Below are 19,679 nucleotides of genomic sequence, written 5' to 3' on the forward strand. Positions count from 1 at the left end.
TATGATGGGCATTTGTTATGCTACTGCTGGAATAAAGCAATAGCATTTAGGTTGTCAGTGGATTTTTCTTTTTTTCATCCTCCTTTTTTAATCTTGTTTCCTAAGAAACGAGATTTGTGTGATTGTGCTCTCTGCCTCTGTTTGTACCTAACAGTCTTTGCACAGAGGGCTGTTTCCTACCAAGTCTCAGTGATGGGGAGAAATTCCTTCCAAGTTTATGAGAGGAGTGGCTGGACAAAGGGCTGCTGCTGAGAAGGTGGCCAGCAGCAAGCCTTGAACTTTCCAGCCCCTGGAGAATCCTCTTTGGTTGCCATCCAGGCGGAAAGGGAAGGCACAGCTCCCGTGTTTCTCATCCTCTTGCTCACATAACAGCTGCTGAACCGCTGCCAGCTGCACTCTGGAGTGGAGGGGAGCAGGGAAGGGATCTCTGGCTGACTCTGACACCTCGTGCTGTTCAGCTGAGGGCTTGTCAGGGGCTGGGTCACCCGGGGTAACAGCAGGATCCTCGGGAAGCAGCTGGAGAGCTCCAGGACAGCATCCCTGCTCTGCTGGCACGGCCTGGATGGGGCACAGCCTGATGATGGAATTCTGCTGATGGGAAAAAAGGTGACAAACACAGGAGCAGGATTTTAAGGCCATGGCAGCTAAGCCTGTCTGATTTAGGATTTTCTGTCAGTTTATAACACTCCTCTTTCCTAGCAGAGCTTTCCTCTCAGCTGCTTTGACTGAGGGATGTTGTTAGGCAGGACAGGTGAGGAAGAGCTGGAAATGCTCTCTGGTCTGTTCAGCATTCCCACATGCACTGGTAGAGGATTTAGGTGGTTTGTAGGGACCTTTGAGCAGCATCCCACTCCCCTGGGAGCTGTAGGTAGGGACTGTGCACAGGCTTCTGCCCTTGCAGTACAAGTCTCTGCCTTAGCAAATCACTTTCTAAGCACTGTGAGAGCATCACCAAGGACAGGTGATAAGTTCACTTGGCTCAATCATTTTGTCACCCTTCCCTCCCAAAACTAATGGCCATTTTGCTGTTGTCATTTCCCACAGCTTGTGGTCTCGCTGTTGTGAGAGCTGCTGTGTCACAGGCATTCCTCCTCTCCATGAGCCTGGAATCTCCTTTCCCTTAGGCAGCTTCCCTGTGGCTTCCAGCTGTAAGGCTGATAGGGAGAGAGAGCAGTAAACATAGATAATAAACATACATCAGAGAAAAGCACACTGTTCCTGCTGTTTCTCAAAGGGAAATGTCAAGACCCGTGTCCACATGGGAATCGTTGGGAAGAGGATGTGTGGAGGAAATCTCCAGGCTCCCTCTTTTCCTGAGAAGGCTGAAGCAACACTTGCCTGTGCAAAGGGAAAATCCCTCAGCTTGGCTCTGAGCTGGTTCTTTATCAGAAAGGCATTATCTGGGTAATTAGCTCTGCCTGTGAGTACAAATGTCTTTGGCTCTGTCGTGCATGTGAGCCCGGAAGGAGAGGTTTGCTGAAGCATCCCTGAGATGCTCCCACTTCAGCAGCCACAATTCAGGAGAAGCCTGGTCCTGCCAGCTGACTGTAATTAAAGTGAGGCTTCACAGCCACGTGCCCTCCTCTCTGCTCTTGTGATAATTAAGTGGTTCTGGCCTGTTGCATGATGAACTTTGCTTTTGGTCCCTGTTTGAGTTTGTCAGTGCAGTGGGACTGGTCCTCTCTTCTGACCCAGCCCTGCCTGTGCAGTAGCAGATACTGGTGCTTCAAAACTGGTATAAGCATATCCTGGTGCTTCCTTCCCAGCAGCAGTGGTGGTTTGCAGTCAGCTCACCTGTGATGCAGTAACCCCCCTTGCCCTTCAAGCAGTTTGGGTGACAGCAGCAGCTCCTGTTCCCTCCATTTCTGTCCCTGAGATCTTCCCTTGTCTCAGCTATTGCTCCTTTTTGTGCCTTCCTGCTCCCTGCAGCTTCTCCTGGGAAGGACTGTCCTGATGTGGGCAGGGCTGGTGGTGATGGTTCTGTTCCTCAGGCTGAGGCCCCCAGGCTCCCAAACTTGGGAGCTTTCCTCAGCAAATCGCATCTTCTATTTTGTCCTTCTTTTTGAAGCTCCTTGCCAGAAGGCAGCAAGGACTCAAGATGGGATTGGAGCAAGAGGAGCGTTCTCCTCCTGGGTTGGCAATGGTTGAAAGAGAAATGGATGTACCAATTCCTTTGATTTTTCTCATACATTTTCATTATGGAGAGATAAAAGTGGGAAACCTTGGAATTCCTCCAGGCTTGGTCCTGGCCGTATTTGGAGGTGGTTGTGCACATCTTGGATCCTCTTTCAGCAGACCGTGAGTCATTTGGCTGCCTGTATTGGACACAGAGCTGTGCTAAGTCAAAGATAAGCTCTTCTGAGTCTGTCTCTCAACACCATCATTTCTAACAGTTGGTTTGGAGCTGTCAGGCGGGATTGAAACATTGCACAGTGTCTCTTCTCAATTACATGGGTGCAAATCCAGAGGATTTCACTGGATCAGTACCAAAAATAACAATCCTTTCAGCAAGCCATGAACCTGGCTGCAGTGGGAGCACTGATGGGAGTGGAGATGCTTGGGCACGTGGTGCCATCGTTGCCAAGAACAACAGCTTGGGAAGGAGCTCACTGGAATGGGTTTGGTGTTCCTGGTATATGTGTTAAAAACAGGAGACCCTGCCTCTGTGGTACTAATGCAAAATTAGTCCTGCAGGACCCCTTGGTTAGTTAGATTTTGTAGGGATCACTCCAGTGTGAATTATATATTGGATGCTTTATTAATAGGAGTAACTGCTTGGACTAGGGGAAAGAGTGAGTGACCATCACAGCTCCTGGAAGCACAGGTTGTTTTCTTAAGCAAACTGTACCATGAGCTGCATTAAATATTCATCTGCTGGGCCACTTGGGGTGTTTGAGTGGCCCTCCAAAAGGTTATTAATGCACAGAGCAGATGGAGGCACAAAGACTGTTGATTAAATTCAGATTGCCTTTTGCCACTGTGCTAATGCCAACTGGATGGCAGGAAGAATTACCCTGACTCCTTCCCACACCTCAGCTGCCTGGGTTCAGTTTCCTTCTAATACCCCCTGACAACACAAAACATAAGATGAAGCAGCCTTGAAGTGGCTCTGACATGGAGCATGGTCAAAACATCTTCCAAAACAGTGGGTCAGCCAGAGGAACCCACCTCTTCCCTCAAGTTTCTGCCCCAAATGCAGAAACTGGGCTCCTTTTTCTTTGCCCATTTGAAAACAAATCAAAGTTTTTTCATGGGATAAAAATGAATGGAACAAATGGTTAGCAGTGCTTTCAGGAAACCCTGGGTCAGTGTCTGTCTGTTGTGGCCACCACTAACCAGGAGCCTTCTCTAGGCTGAGGAGCAGCCCTGATGCCCAGCATACTCCCAGGTCACAGCAATCAGCTCTTTGGCTCTTGTTCAGTTTTAACACTGCTTTTTCTTCTCCCTCCAGGCTATGAAAGTCCTCTCCAAAAAGAAGCTCTTGAAGCAGTATGGATTTCCACGTGAGTGTCTCACATTTAGAGCTCTGCCTGTTGTCCTCAGCCAAATCTCTCTGCAGAAACATTGTCTGCAAGGACTGCAGAACGTGGCCTCCTGTGAAAGCTGCCCATGTAGCTGGGAGCTGGTTAAAGTGCAGTGGGTGGTGAGGGGGCAGGTACAGCCACAGGGAAATTCAACAAACTCAGTAATGAGATTCCTGGCTCTGATTTTTGTGAGTCTCTTTGAAGTGGTGACTCTTCCATGTTCACCTAATTAAGCACTGGAAGTTAGGCAGGCTATTCCCCCTCCTTTCAGTCTCTTCTACCCCTGGGATAGCACCTGGGATGCCCCAGACCTATCTGGGAAGCTGGGAGCAGCTGGTCTGATGGGACTTGGACATTTCAGTTCCAGGTGGGAGACTGCAAAGCTTTGGGATGAGAACAAGGTGATGAGATCTTCCAGAACAGCTGGGGGTGTGTGCAGAGGGGCCAGGGGCTGCTCATCCTGTGTGCAGGTGCTGCTGCCAAATGTGGAATTCCTCACTGTGCTGTCACACTTGCAGGTCGGCCTCCTCCCAGAGGGTCAAAAGCATCCTCTGGAGACCAGCCCAAACCCATGGCACCCCTGGACAGAGTCTATCAGGAAATAGCCATCCTGAAGAAGCTGGACCACATCAATATCGTTAAGCTGATAGAGGTGAGCTGCTTCTCCACCTTAAGCTATGCTGAAAAAAGTCTGGTTTGTATTGCAACAAGAGGATTTTTCTTCAGCTGCTCCTACTTCAGCCAGAATTGGTTTAAAATAGATGTTCAGAAATTGAGGCTGGTGATTCCAAGCAAAGTCTTACTGACTGTGGAGGACAAGCTGCACGCTCACCCTGCACTCTGGGCTGGTGCCCAGGAGAAGGCAGCTCACTGTGCTGGTAGAAATAGCAGTGAGCTTTGATCACTGGAACTTGTGTGCAGACAAGCCTGGGAAGGTGCACAAGTGCAAGATTTCAGTGCCATTTTCATTATTGACTGAGGTCAGTTTAGGACAAGCAGTGCCTTTATTGGTAGGCTGTTTTCCCAAATATAGGCAGAAGCCCAGATTTTTCTGGAGACAGGAAAATCTGTCCTCCAGAACCCCACTCTCTGCAGGACTCTGTAAATATTAGCCTAAATTGTTCTCAGTGTTCTGCAGCTCAGCACAGTATACTGGGAGTGTTACTTGCTTAAAAAAAATATATATTTTTTCCTGCTGTTTTTCACTTTTTTTCCCCTCTTTCCCCTTACTTCTTTGTGATCTCTTAGGTCCTTGATGATCCTGCAGAGGACAACTTGTACATGGGTATGTGAGTCTCATAAGCTAACAGAACCATCTGGGCTTAGGCCTAGTGATGCAAGTGACACGTACCAGGACTCGGGGTCAATACGGGAGGAAACTTGTGCCAACTTCAGCAGACTTATTTTTTTTCTGCCAAGTTAAAACGCCTGTAAATGCAGCTGGGATGGAAAGGCCCCGTGCAGTAGGGTAAGGCAACCTTGTGTCAGTACAGCTGTGCACATCTCTTTGCCCTGGGGACACTAAAAAGACCTGAGAGCTGCTCTGCTCTCCCCTCTGTAGAGCTGATTCCAGAGCCAGGAGGGGAGAGAAGGCTGCAGGGGGTGGTTTCCTTGTCCTCCTGCTGTGAAACTTCTGTAGGCTGTGGATAGTGTCACTCCAGTCTTGTCTGGGGGTGCTCCCTGTGACTCCTAACCCCCATTTGGGTGAAACATTGAGGGACAGGCCTGGGAGGCCCTGAGGTGCCCTCTGAGATAGGCCAGAGGAGGGGATGACTGACCCTTTTCCATCTCTGCTTCCCCAAACTGTTTCCTGATGAAGCAGGTTCAAAGACTGCTCCTCATGAAATAATTATGGGACACTTTTGAAACTACCCTGAAGGAGGACTCTGCCTAGCAAATGAAGCAATTTGCCTTTGAAAGGCCACTTTTCCCTCTGGGCTGAAGCCCCAGTGGCATCTGGCAGCATCTCAAAGTGATGGCACTCGTGGTGGGGAGGGTGACTGAGGCTGCTGTTTGAAGGCCTGAACTCCTGGGGATTGGAGGAAAGGGGAGAGATGAGGTAGAAAGCTGCAGAGGGGAAAAAACCCAAACCTAAACCAAGCTCTACCTGTGGAGAAATAGCAGCAACAGCAGCAGGACAGGTGGGGATTCACTGCTGTGAGGGATGGGATGGGATGGGATGGGATGGGATGGGATGGGATGGGATGGGATGGGATGGGATGTCAACAGGCACTGAGCAACGTGGAGAGTGGTTGAATAGTGAAATGCTTCCACAAGCTGCAGATTCTTCAGCCTGAAGGGCAACATGAGCCAATTCAGGCTGCCCCATTGTGTTTGTTCCTTCAGAGGATCCCACACTGCTTTGGGGAGGGGATCTGCTCAGATTTTTTGAGAGGTGCAAGAAATCCCTATATAATTCATGGGGAAAGAGCTCTCCTATTCTAGATAAAAGCAGATCCATCTCCTGTTTGCAGAGCAGGATCAGAAAAACACTTTTCCCCAACCTCCTAATCAGACACACAAACTCATGTGCTCTGCAATCCTCAACTCACACCAGTAAATCCTCTTCAGTCGCTCCCGCCAGCGAGTGTTTGGCTCTGACAAAGCTGTAGCTGTGCTGCTGATTGACACAGCAGAAATGGAGCAGCATGTTCTTACAGCATCTCCTTCCCTATCAGCAATTTAGTAGGAATATCACACCAAACACCCTCCCTTGGAGATACAACGGGGCTCAAATCAACGAGGGCTGACACCCAGAGCGGCGGCACCGCGGTTGATAAATTAGCACCCGCTGTCTCCCTGTACAGAGCTGGCAGGAGAGGGGATATTTGTCTGTGCTGAAGAGATGAATATTTTCATTTTGCATCCTCTGGTGTCCTTGTCACAGGTGAGGGAAGAGAAATGAGTGGAGATAAATTGATTTTGCAGGTATGGGAATGGATGTGTTTTTGTAGGTGATGAATAACAAATAAACCCAGGCTGCTCTTCTCATTCATTCATGGTTTATTTCCTTTTCTTGCAGTGTTTGACCTCATGAGGAAAGGGTAAGTAGCCCTCCTGGGATCCCTTCTGTTGAAAATTTTGGTGTTCATCATCAGGTTCCCATGTGAAATGGAGGTTTGATATGTCCAGTGGGGCAAACCCTGTCTGCAGGGGAGGAAAAACCCAGCTGTAGTTGCCTTTCCACTTCTACAGCCTGGAATGATGTGGTGAATAGAAATGGGCTGGGAGGACATGCCCTGGTGCCAGACTCTGATCTGGAAAACAAATTCTATGAAAATTCCTCATCAGGTTCCTGGAAGAAAAGGTTTGAATAGGAATATTCTGCTGGGTTCCAGCCACGTTGTGGCTTCCTCTGACACAAGGGGTGTGTGGTTGCATCAAGATTTATTTGCCACCTGCTGCCTTATTTTTCCCTCAGCACTAACCTTTCATAGGAGGTGTTGTGTTGGCACATTTCTTTTGCATAGTAGAAAAAGGGATAAGGTGGTAAGAGCTTCCTTGCTGCTCTTTGCTGCACCTGCACTGATTCTGCAGCTCTGCAGTCCCAGTGAGGCGATGATTTCTGTGCCCAGGATGGAGGAGATTCTCAGAGGGGTTATTTTTCTCTCTGGCCCCATGAACAAGCTGCTGGCAAGAGGCTCTCCAGTCTCCCTGGTGATCAGGCTGATGCCTGTCCTGTAGGAGAGGGAGCTGCTGTAAATAGCTGGGGCTGGGGAACCTGTGGCTCATCCAAGTGCAGCCTGGCTGCCTCTGGCAGGAGGCAATTAGACTCCATTAGTGGCTCTGCCAGCCCTGCTCTCACATTATTTCTCCCTGGTTTTAGCAACAGGAAAATGTGCATAAAAGAGGGAGGGAAGGCAGTGGCAGAAAAATGCAAATGGGAGATGAAGGTCATCAATCAAATGAGCAGCAAGGGAGAAGAGGGAAATGCTGCAGAAAGGGTTTGCTGTGGGAAGAGCCACAGAGCCTGGTTTTGGCAATGGGCTGTTCTCTGCCAGGGTTTGGCTTGCCAGGATGGTGTCCCAGGAGCACTCACTCAAATCCAGCTCCAGTCAGAGGATGTGTGCCCAAATGCAAAGCCGAGCTGCTGAGCACAGGCAGGATTAGCCCTCAGGGCAGTGAAGTCTTTATCTCCAGCTATTCATCCATGGGGGAGCAGGAGACTCTGACTAGCTCTTACAGCCTCTTTGCCCTCAGCTTTCAGCAGGCACAGGCAGAAGAGGGGCTTTTAGAGGAGACTGTGCATCCCTCAGCAGTGGCAGCATTCAAAGAAAAGGAGAGGAGAAGCTGACCAGGTAACCTTGGCTGTTCAGGGCTGAACCCTGAGCAGCTGAATAGGTTTTTGAAGCAGTTTAGCACAATACACTGAAAATACTCCCATCTAACCTCTGAGCCAGTGGTTCATGTCTGGATTCTGGCTCAGTGCACAATGATATTGCATCAGGACTGAGCCCCAGCAGGCAGGACATGCAGTGCACAGCAAAAGGCACTGTCCCCACTGCTGACTGGGATCTCATGGGAATGCTGGTGCTCACAGCCATGAGCAGCTTTAGCAGGAAGCCAAAGGCCAGCTCCAGCTTTGTTCTTCTCCCATTAGGACTGCCAGTGAGTAGTGTTTGACTCATTTTGTGCAGACATCAGCACTTAATCCTGATGATGATGAGGGCTCTGTGGCTCATGCTGGCTCAGGGGCTATGCAAAGCCACCCATCAGTAGCCAAGCTCAGTAACCAAAGCATCACCACGTCCAGAAAGAATGGACACACCTCCCTGCTGTGCCACAGCACCCAGAGCCTTTTGGGAGCCTGGTCCTCAGTGCTGGGACGTGGAGAACAAACTCCTCCAGCAAGGGGTGTTACTGCCCTTCTGCAAAGCCCTGAGTTGCTGTCCCTCTTCCCAACAGGCCTGTGATGGAGGTGCCCAGTGAGCAGCCCTTCAGCGAGGAGCAGGCTCGGCTCTACTTCCGAGACATCGTCCTGGGCATCGAGTACTGTGAGTACCCCAGAGCTGGCAGAGGGTGTGCCTCAGCTCCCTGCTCATCTTGACACTGGGGAAGCTGTTGGATGAGCCAGGGAGGGCCCCTTGGATTGCCTGGGATGGGGTTGCTGTTGGAGGTGGCCCCACTCAGCTTGGGTTTACCCAGGAAGTGTCACAGAACCCTTAGAAAGGACATTAGGCAAATATTCTTTCCTTCCATCTATTTATTTTTTATTCTTCTTATTTATTCTTATCTTTTTTCTTCCATTTATTTCTTTTTGGAGGCTGTCTTTGAAGGCAGTAGCAGAGGCAGAAAAAGGGTGTTTGCAGTGTCATGGATTCAGTCAGCTTCAGCTGGAACAAATCCCTGTCTCTAGCTTAGCAGGGCAAGCACTGGCCGTGGCAGAACTGGTGAGCAGCACAGGGAGGATGTCTGTTCTTGCCCACCCCCTTTGCAGAATCCATCTGGGTGACTCCCTGTCACTCTGTGCCCTCCCAGGGAGGTGGTGGATCAAGTTCCCAGGCTCTGCCCAGACTCCAGAGCAGAGTTCCTCTTTGTTTGATTATTGTCACCTCCTTTGGTGACATCTTGTCCCTCTGTGGCTGAGGCCAGATTCACTGCTGAGTGCCTGTTCTGCAGAGTACAGGGAGGCCACCATAGGCCTGTGAATCTAGCAGGGATTTTTCTGGCCCCACTGTCATTGACATGTCCCTGCTCACACAAACCTGTGATGACCAGGATGGTCCTGGAATATCTTAGGTACAGAGATAGGACCAAAGCTCTTAAGACTGGAAAATTATCCTGGAAAGGAGTGCTGTGGCAGAGGCTTATAAAATCCTACATGTCAGGGAAGTGCTGGACAGGAAATGAATCTTTTTTGTCTCTAAAAACACAATAACTAATGGGTAGGAAACAAAATAATCAGGTAGCCAGTTTAAACCAGAAGGATTTACTCACTTGGCTTCAACCACTGACAGAGAACAAGTTCTCTGAGCATGCTGGGCCTTGCTGAGTCAGAGGAACATGGTTTGCAGGGTCTCTCCACATTGAAATGCAGCACCACCTCATTTTTTGTCTGAAACCAGCAGGGAATAAAAGCAAGTCTGACAGTCCAGAAGCTTCCAGGTGCTGCAAAATTAGTCAGGTCACCCCAGAAAATTGGTAGAAATTAATATATGAATAGGAATCTCAAGACTGTCTTTGAGTAGAGCTTGAAGGATGAAGTTGCAGCTTTTTATGTTCCCATTAGCATTCAGATTGCAGCAGAGCCTGTGTGCCTCAGCTGGGAGATCCAGGCTCTGCTGTGCTGGATGCTGCTGCAGGAACAGTTCCTGCTCAGAGGAAACTTTGAGTTTCATAGATTGGAGAAAAAAAAAAAAAAAGCCCAGCAAAGTGTGGGTAGTCTTAAGCAAAGGGAGTGAAATTCAACAATAAATTATAGAATGCCCAAGCACTCTCAGCAACAGGAACAATAGGATGCTTTATTTTGGACCATTGAGTAACCACTTATTTTATTAGCAAATGAAAGTTAAAAATGGTGTTCTCTCTGAACTGCTGGGTAAATGCATGGCAATTATTTTATAATTAAGAGGAAAAGTGCACCATTTGTGCATGTTGAAGGAAAAGTGTTGCCAGGCAATCCAGAGATTGCAAGGTAATTTTAATGTAAGCATCCATAATTGTTGTGTAATTTGGGAGGCTCAATAACCATGCAGCTGCTTGAAGCTCACAGCAGCAAATGCAGCATTGTTGGGTGGATTTCATCAGGTTAGAAGTTGTAAACTGGATTCCAGTTGGAGCCTGAAAGGTGTTAATGGTGAGCAGGAAGGGGCTGCAGAAGCCAAGGTGCTGGGAGACGTTTTAAATCACCTTTTAAATCACAGGTGGTGGCATGTCTGTGTGTCTTTGGGGACTGCTCTCACTGATTTTTTCATGGAGTTTGCCTGGGGTGGAGGCCTTCTGCAGGAGCTCTGGCTGTGGGGGAAGTTTGGAGGGCCCACAGCACAGCCTGTGCTCAGCTGAGGATGGAGCACAGAGGGAAGCTGAGCTGCTCTGGGTAGCACTGAGGTGCAAAACTTGGGTTTAAGCAACTTAGCCAAGTGGCAGAGGCTTCATGGGTGTAGCAAGAGAGCAGCAGAACAGTGGAGAGAGCTGACAGCATCACAGCTGGGATCCTCCCCCTGATGCCATGAGCTGAGCATGGGATGGGGCTGCTCCCCTTGGACAGCCCTGTCCTCCAGCCCTTCCTCAGCAGAGCACTGAGGATGAGTTTTGATCTGTTTTGAGCTCTGTCTGGTGGTGCAGCAGTTTCCTTGGGAGGGTGTTAAATCATTTCTTTGCTACAGGGGCAATGTGAGAGTAATACTAAGCAGACTCTGCAGTAGCACCATATGGATTGCTTTAGCCCTTGAATGGGAATGGGATTCTGGTTTTAATCAAGCAGAATTCAGCAGTGGCCTCAGTAAATAGCAGGATGTGTCAGTGCATTGCAAAGTTTTATATGTATAATTTTTAAATGAGCTTTCAGCAAATTTTGTGTTAATCTGCTGGGTCTCCAAGATTCCCAGAAAGGAATGCAGTGAAAAACACCTTTTCCAAAAGGAGTAAGGAGCAAGATCTCTTTTTACCCCTTCTATCTGTGCTTCCTCTGGGTCTTCACTCCCTGTTAGTGGATTTGTTGGCAGACAGTTCCCAGGCATTTGCCCCTGAGGGAAGGGGAAAGTCTGTGGGATCTAGAATGAGGAGTGTTTGTGAAACAGCTGTTTCCTCCCACCAAGGGCAGCTGAGGGACTGAGCAGAAAGGAATGATGTGGTGTGCTCAGCTTTGCTAAGAGGCAGGGAGGCAAAGGGAGAACTGTGGAGACCCACATAGGAGGGAACAGCTAGGAGTCAGCCCAGCAGCAGAGAACTTCCCCAAAATCTGCCCTTTTCTCCAGTCCCATCTACTGGAGCACAGCTTGCTGCTATTACCAACTCAGTTCAAACATATTGTACTGAGGAAACAAAACAAAACAAAAAGCCAGATTTTCAGGAAGTTTTTAGGCAGTTTTTGGGCAGTTTTTTCATATGGGCTTGAATTTGAGCAGCATTCTCACCTGAAAACTCAAATATTCATTGGCCAAATGAGCCATTGTTTGATGGCATTGATTTTTGCAAAGGATGTGTTTCTAATCTCTTTGTTCTTTGTTTCTGTGCCCAGCAGTCAGCAGTGTCCAGACCTGCTGGGGACCAGCAGAAATGGGCACTGAGGAAACACGTGGCAGCTGGAAAACAGCTCACAGTGTTCCTCAGCTTTCATTAGATGGTGCAGAGGTAGGGAATGTGTTTTACAAAATACACAGTTTTATATGATAGAGAAAATGGTTTGTGGTTTATTTTGTTTGTGTTTTTTTACTTGCCTACAAGGAAGAAACAATAAAAAGCCTGGAGTACTTGCTTTTGTTAATTTTCACAGAACAAGCTCCAGGGATTTATTTATGTGGTCCATACTTGTTTTGGGGTTTTTTTAGAGATTTTGGGAATCTTAGCCCTGTGGTATCAGGCATGACAGCAGACACCTGCCTGAAAGGCAGCTCATCATCTCTTGAAAGAAAACTTCTCTTCCCCCCTCACTCTTATTTCCTCTCCTTATATTACCATAATGAAATGTAAGCTTGCCACCAGCTCTGCTGCTGAGCAGATGTCTCCTCCTAATTACTGTTGTTGCAGGGTTTTGGTGTTTATCCTGTCTAGGCAGGCTGTTACAGCATTAACTGCCTCCCATTACAGCCTGGCCATGCAGTTGGTGCACATCTGGAAGAAGATGGAAGTACTGGTGCTCTCAAGCAAGTTTTTGTCTGCTGGATCTCCAGAGCAGCTCTTTACTGTGCCAAGGATAGCATCCCCCAACAGTGCTTTAAACTGAGGAGAGGGACTTCCTTAAAAAAAAACATCTGCAAGTGTGATTTCCCCTCCCCAGGCATGGTCTGCTGGAAAGTTGGCTTGAAGAGAGCAGAAAGTTAAATGAAGTTTGTTCATTCTTGGTCCTAAAGCACAAAGTGGGATGCTCCACAGGGCAGGCTGCCTTTGTGGCAGTGTGTTGGTCAGGTTTGTAAAGCAGGAAAGGGTTAGATCAGCATTTTCCTCCACCCAATGTGTATTTCCTAGGAGATATGAAAAGTGCTCATGGGGAGGTGTAAAAACAAACATGCTCTGCAAGAAGGAAATGTGAAAACAGTGGTTGGAGCCAGGGGAGGATGGAGGCCAGGGAGTCCTGGTCCTCTGGGGAGGGCAGGATTAGAGAATCTCCTCCTCCTCCTTCAGTAGAGTCTCCTGGGTTTTCTACAGTTCTGCTTTTGGGGTCATTTCATGTTCTGAAAGTTGGTGGGTTTTTTTAATTTTTCAAGTTCTCCAAGTTCCTGAGAAATCAGCCACTTTCCTACAGCTCCCTGCTTCGCTCTGTTGGCCTGGAAATGTCTTTCAACTGCAATATTGCACAAGAGGGGTGGTTTTTATTGTTTCCAGTGCTGGGAATGCGGTGCCTGAGCCTTGCACCTTTATTTTCACCTCCTGGAAAGGTTTCCCCTGGGTGTCTTGGCTGCCATGGCTGACCCTGCTCCCTTTTTTGGGTGTTTTTCAGTGCACTACCAGAAGATCATCCACCGGGACATCAAACCTTCCAACCTGCTCTTAGGAGACGACGGCCACGTCAAAATCGCTGATTTTGGTGTCAGCAATCAGTTTGAAGGGAATGATGCCCAACTTTCCAGCACTGCAGGGACACCAGCCTTCATGGCACCAGAGGCCATCTCACAGACTGGCAAAAGTTTCAGTGGAAAGGTGGGTCTGTGCTCACAGCTGGAGTCTCTGGGACCCCCAGGCACGGCACAAAGGGCAGTGCCACACCTGCACCCTGACTGTGGCACAAATTGGGGCTGTCATTTAGAAAAACTGGAGCTCTGATTCTCTCCAGTCCAGGCTCAGCTCACATGGGTTGTCCTGTGCAGTGGGCAGACACATGCCAGAGCCCTTTCCCTGCCCAAAGGGAAAGGAGGATTCCCTTCCAAAACAATCAAGAGGCACAGGGGGCTGCTGAGCACCAAGGTCATATCTTGATTCCTTGGAAGGGGTAGGGTCTAATAGGGATTTTTTTCATCAGGAAAACCCTTGAGGTTCAGCCCTGAATAGTGTAATTTCCTGTAAGAAGGGGCTGCTTGCTGGTCACAGCAATGCTTGGCCCAGCACAGCCCTCATTCCTCAGCTGTGCAAGAGTTTCCCTTAGGAGCCCAGCTTCAAAATGACGTAGAAAATGTTAAATCCATTCAAATAGTGTTTTCTGAACTGGTGAGAAAATACTCAGATCATCTGTGTTGCCTCTCCTTTACTCTCTCTTCTTGCTTTTTCAGGCACTGGATGTGTGGGCCATGGGAATCACCCTGTACTGCTTTGTTTATGGGAAGGTAAGCTGCCTTTCAGCTGCTGGAGCCCTGCACTGCACTGTCTGCCTGGCTTTTGGCTCTTTCCTTTCCAAATAAAGGCAGATATTAGAGACAAAGACCTAAGCTCAAAAATCCCCCTGCAGATCAGAAGGGGCTGATGCTGTGATCTGTGGAAAGGATCATTTCCAGCATTGGGCCCTGAATGTGGAGCCATTGTTTGTGCCACAAAGCCAGAGCAGCACCTGCAGCAGTTTGTGGGGGGTTTATCCACATTTGCCTGCATTTAGAAATGAGCCAGAGCGTGGATAGAGGGGTAGGATTGATCCCAAACTACTGCAGCGTTTCTGGAACCTGATTACAGAAATCTCTGTCTGCCAAGGCTGAGTTAGGACTGATGGGGGGTCCAGTTTGGCAGAGACAGCTCTCCAGTGCTGCCTTCTGCACACTCCATGTCCTGTCATGGCTTTTCCCTCATGTCCCAGCCATGCTGGCCCAGGATGAGCAGTACAGCAGGTGTGTGCAGTCTCTGTGGGCAGGAATGTCACCTGAACCTCTGTCCAAGCACACACCACTGCAGGTCCCACCACACAGGCACCAGGCATCCAGCTCTGGGGTCAGGAGTGGCCAGGGAAGGTGACAGAGGCAGTTCACCTGGCAGGCTGGATGAAGGAGGGCATTCCAGTCCAGTTATGTATGCCCAAGATGCCTCTGCTGTTTTTCTGAATTTATTTTTTAATAAGGAATGAATTGATTTATTGTGTGTGGGGAGGTTTAATTTATTTCCATCTCTGTGTAAAACCTAGGGAGAGCAGAGGTTGTACTTGGTGTTAAATGAATGACAAATGCCTGAGTGATGCCAGGATCTTGGACAACTGGAAAACTTCTTGTTTGTTTTACAGTGCCCTTTTATAGATGAATATATTCTGGGTCTTCATAACAGGATCAAGACCAAGCCTGTGGAGTTCCCAGAAGAGTGAGTAAACTTTACTCTTCTACTGTAAAATAAAGTTCAGTTTTCAGCATCATTCTCTGTGTGGCACAGGACTTCTGATTCCACAGAACGTGATGGATACTCAGAGTGCTCTCTTTTAGACATCTGGGCTGCCTGAGCCCTGGCTCCACAGACATTAATTTTCCCTGCACTGATGAGGAGCCACAGCCACTGCAGACAGCTCAGCCACCCCTGCCCAGCTGCAGCCCAGAGGCCTCAGGAGCTCCAAGGACCTGGGGTCTGGCCATGTAGATGGCACACACAGCCCCCAGTGTGGGGAGGGAGCAGTTCTGGCAGCACCAGGTGATTGGGCTTGAGGCTTTAGGAGCACAAAGGCTGGTCATGCTCCACTGCTGGAAGAAGATTTTGTCTTGACAGCACTGCAGCCAAAAAAAACCCCAAACCTGTTTATGTTCCCCTGGCAGTTTTCTCCTTTGCTCAGGGCTGGCAAAACTCCCACCCCTCCCTCAGCCACCATGTATTTGGGTTAGCAGTCAGTTTATAAGTGACTGTTCCCATCTGCCTCTGCAGTAAGTGATTAACATTTAATGGGCTAACTGGGTTGTGCTGAGATCCATTCCTTCATTCAGGCATTTCCTTCAGCGATAATTGGGCTGCATGATTTATGTGGATTCCTCAGTGACCTGTTCTCCCAGTCTAAAAAAAGCTGCACCCCCTGATTAGGTTGTTGCAGGAGCTGAGGGTTACTAGGTGTTGACAGCTGTCCAAACCACATCTATTTGTTAGAGGCAGCAACAGAGACATGGAATTCACTGGAGTGGATCCACCCTGACCTCCCACAGAATTAGCACCTCTCTCTAGTGAGGAGTATTTTGGTTTCAATTTATTTCACCATGGCTACAAAAGACACATCCCTGTTTGCAGACAGCCCATGGAAACTCATTGCCTGTTTCCTGACAACCTTTAGGACAGATGGATCTGACTGTACCAGTGTCACCATCCTGTCCCTTCCCTTGGAGATGCCAGGATAAATATTTATGGCACTGGAGTTCTCATTCATGTCACTGAGTCCTTGGCATGACACGAAGCAAATGGGCTTAGCTCACACCCTGAGGATCCTGGCATGACTAAAAAGCAAGCTGAAGTTTCTCTCCAAACGTGTCAGCAGAGCCAGCAGCTCTGCCTGGTCCCTCCTCATGAAGGCCAGGACGATGTTCCCTGACCTGTGGGCACCCTGTAAAGTGATCTGTGGTGCTGGCAGCCCTCCTGAATGGATGCTGAGCTCTGTGCTTGGCATTTTCCTGGGAGCTCTTACGGGACTGTGGCTGTGAGAAATCCCATACAGGGATTTTCAAATGAAAAATGCCATTGGGCACAGTGTTCACACCCTGCTCCAGACTGGAGAGGGCAACCAGAGACAGGGTGATGTCATCTGTTACCTGGCCATAACCCACCTGGCACATGGTGATCCTCTTTATGGAGCTTTAATCCTGTGATACATAGAAATCAATCTGGTGCCCAGAAATGTTAAGTGGTTTTATATTCTATTTATTGTATTTTAAGTAAAGCTGTTGACACTATGGCACGGAGCTGATTTGAGGTATTTTTAAAACTCCATCCCACCTGCATCAGTGTGGTGTCTGGAAAGAGCCTGTTTGTTCTGACCTGCTGAATGCACCCATGGCTGTTCCTCTGGAGCTCTTCTGAAGAGCAGCACCATTCTTTCCATTCCAGCTGAAATTGTCACCCCAGTCCCTGAGGACTCATCCTGTTCTTCCCCTTGTCTGGGCTCTATTGCCTGTGTACAGCAGACCCTTGAAGCAACTTTATTTAGGCTTCAAACTGAACCCCCTTTTTGCCTCTGAACCAGCAGCATTTCCTTGTGGTTGTTTGTAAAGATCTCACAGCCAAAGCCCAAATAAAATATTCATGAATTATTAAGCAGCAGCTCTGTTTTCATCAGACTGAAATATCCCTTGCTGTGCTGTGGTTTTCATTTTGGTTTGTGATAGTTTATTCCCTTCTCTGTCTGAGGAGGGGGTGTGCAGAGGAGGTAGGCACAGCACCTGCTGCTCAGGGTTGTTTTCAGTCTCAAATCCAGCCTTCCTGGGGAGTCACATTTTATCCTGCTAAGTTCCATCTCCATGAAGAAACACAGTTCTTCAAGAGTCATTTGTGACACAGACTTTCAGCTGCCTAATTCAGTCAGATGCTGGCATTTTGCTGTGCAGTAGCACTTTGATCATTCAGATCTAGTGCATTTTAAAGGCATCTCCTGCATCATTAAGCACAGGAGTCACTGCAGCCTTTGGGCTGCAGGACCAAGGGCTCCATGTCAATAGAGTGGCTTCTGGGTTCAGGTGCTCTCACATTTAGATCTTGGAAATAGTGTTTAAAATTGAGATGTATTTCTCTTATTTGCATTATTTGTTCATTCCCTCCTTTTGTTACCTCAAGGCTGAGCTTTGCAGGTAGGGGAATGCTGAGTTACAGGCTGCCTGCAATCAGGGCTGTGGAAGCAATTTAAACAACACAACCTGGAAGCTTAGCTGGGAGCTTGAACATCAGATGGGGCTGTTTTATCCAGCATACAGTTGCTCATGATGCAGGTTCAGCAAATCAAGCTGTGACACTCTTGATTCACAGAGTTCAACTCCAGTTCTGCTCTCAGGAGCACTCTGTTGTTCCAAACCTCCCCTCAGAAATTCCCCTACGTGGTGTTTTCTTCAGGGATGTCCTCAGACCCATTCACCTGATCCCTCATCCTGCATTTTGAGTGTGTGCTGTTGTGTTAGGGTGCAGAACAGGATAACCAAGCCCTGTAGCAGTGACTGTGGTGCCTTCCTTTTTCAAGCCAGGTTGCAGGGAAAATATCTCCTGGGCAGAGCAGAATTTCTGCCAGGTAACTGCAGCAAGAACTGTGCTTTGCTGCACTCACAATTCCCTTGTTAACTGTGTGCTGCTGTTTTCTTCACTCAGAGCACAGATAAGTGACGAGCTCAAGGAGCTGATACTGCGCATGCTCGATAAAAATCCAGAAACAAGGATAACAGTCCCTGAAATAAAGGTAAGTTGGACCTTGATATTAGAGTTTTTAGTCTCAGCTGATTTTATGTACCTTCTAATGAGGCAGAGCTGTTCCCAGTGTTTGTTTTGTGAGCTGTCTCTAGCACCCTCTCTTGGAAAGGGAGAGCACTCATTTTGCAGCCACAGCTCCCATCGCTGCTTCTTGCTTGGGGAATATTGACAAAAGCTTTCTTGTTTACTTATTTAAATGAAAATTACTTAAAAGCTGGCTGATCTCAGTGAATCCCTGGGAGAATCAACGTTGTCAGGGGAGCTGCTTGCTGCAGAGCCTGGGCTGGCAGTGTTGGATGTGCATTCCAGGGACTGGATGCGTGTTCCTCCTCTGGTCCTTGTGTGGCCCGTGGCCTCAAGGCAGCACATTTGTTTCTATCACCATTATTTGGGAGGTGTTTAATAACAGAAAGAATGAACAGGGCTGGCAGAGCACAGTGCTTCACGGGTTGTGCTTTCATTCTGAGTTTGCATGGGCTTGCTGTCCTCCTGTCACCCCTCACCAAGGCTTTAGACCTGCTGGAGGATCTCAAAATTTCCATGGAGATCCATCAGCATGCTCTACAGGGCGAGCTCTGCTTTGCTTTGTCCCAAGCCAACTCCAGTATTGCCACCAAGGCTGACAGTAGAAAGGCTGAGCTTCAGGAAAAAATCGTGACATCCCTTCCCTCCGTGCCCACGAGGCCAGAGCCAGGTTTGGAGCTGTATTTGTGGGATTTCACTTGACAGCCTTTGCAGGCACACTGTAAGAGCCTGTGGGGAGAGGAGCAGAGCTGGCCCTTGTCCCTGGCTGTGCACAGAAGATGGCTGGTGTGCTTGGGGACTTGCCTTGGATGCTGAGGATGGGTCAGGCTGGGCTCTGCTCAGCCCATGCCCTCGGACAGGGCTTTCTTCCTGTTCACAGCCAAGAACCCATCCCATCAGAGCCAGCAAGGAAAGGGGGCTTTGCTCTGCTGCATGCAAGACAAAAAAATGAAAATGCTTCAGATAACTCAGGTTTTCAAAGTGTTTCAAACTTGATCCAGAGTCTGCCATGGTGCTGGTTGGTGGCAGCAGGTGTGACAGCCCTGAGCCAGACTGCAGCCACTTCCAAGGAAGCTGGTTAAAAACCCATCTGCAGCAGTGGGAGATGGAGCAGTGCTGACAAGTGGCCCTGCAATGAGCCCTGTGTCACTCCTGTCCCAGCCCAGAGCTGTGTGTCCCCCGTGCAGGTGCACCCGTGGCTGAGCAGGGGCGGCGCGGAGCCGCTGCCGCTGGAGGAGGAGCACTGCTCCGTGGTGGAGGTCACCGAGGAGGAGGTCAAGAACTCCGTGAAGACCATCCCCAGCCTGCCAGCCGTGGTATGTGTGAAATCCACCACATCCTCTGAGCTGGGGGCTCTGCTGAAGCCTCCAGCTGGTGGAGGAGGTTTGGAGAGGGGACACGTGTGTTGCTGGCATGAAATCTTGGCCTTTTGACCCAGGGTGAACTTCTTGTGTCTGAGAACTGCAGCAGCCTGACTCTCTCAAGCAGCTGTTCTGTGGGTTCTGTGCTCTCTGCTGCAGCTCTGTAAAATGTCAGCTTCCAGGAGTCAGTCCTGCTGTTCTCACTGCTCTGTTCTCTTCCCCAAAGATCCTGGTGAAGGCCATGCTGAGGAAGCGCTCCTTTGGGAATCCCTTCGAGGTGCAGACGAGGAGGGAGGAGAGATCCATGTCTGCTCCAGGGAACCTGCTGATGTAGGTACCCACA

At 48.9% G+C, this 19,679-nt stretch overlaps 1 protein-coding gene across 6 annotated transcripts in view; it reads left to right on the forward strand.

The window, feature by feature from the left end:
- The window catches only part of CAMKK1 (calcium/calmodulin dependent protein kinase kinase 1), a 72,205-nt gene that overhangs the window by 43,548 nt on the left and 8,978 nt on the right, over positions 1-19,679 (forward strand). For all 6 annotated transcript variants that reach the window (XM_033518852.1, XM_033518854.1, XM_033518850.1 and 3 more), the window contains 11 exons: positions 3,452-3,503; positions 4,043-4,176; positions 4,773-4,809; positions 6,547-6,568; positions 8,430-8,518; positions 13,123-13,322; positions 13,889-13,942; positions 14,821-14,894; positions 17,853-17,940; positions 19,163-19,291; positions 19,563-19,666. In XM_033518852.1, coding sequence (XP_033374743.1) covers positions 3,452-3,503; positions 4,043-4,176; positions 4,773-4,809; positions 6,547-6,568; positions 8,430-8,518; positions 13,123-13,322; positions 13,889-13,942; positions 14,821-14,894; positions 17,853-17,940; positions 19,163-19,291; positions 19,563-19,666 — 983 coding nt within the window. The remainder of the gene's footprint in view (positions 1-3,451; positions 3,504-4,042; positions 4,177-4,772; positions 4,810-6,546; positions 6,569-8,429; positions 8,519-13,122; positions 13,323-13,888; positions 13,943-14,820; positions 14,895-17,852; positions 17,941-19,162; positions 19,292-19,562; positions 19,667-19,679) is intronic.

Source organism: Parus major, chromosome 19, assembly GCF_001522545.3.
Source record: "Parus major isolate Abel chromosome 19, Parus_major1.1, whole genome shotgun sequence".
Taxonomy (NCBI): Eukaryota; Metazoa; Chordata; class Aves; order Passeriformes; family Paridae; genus Parus; species Parus major.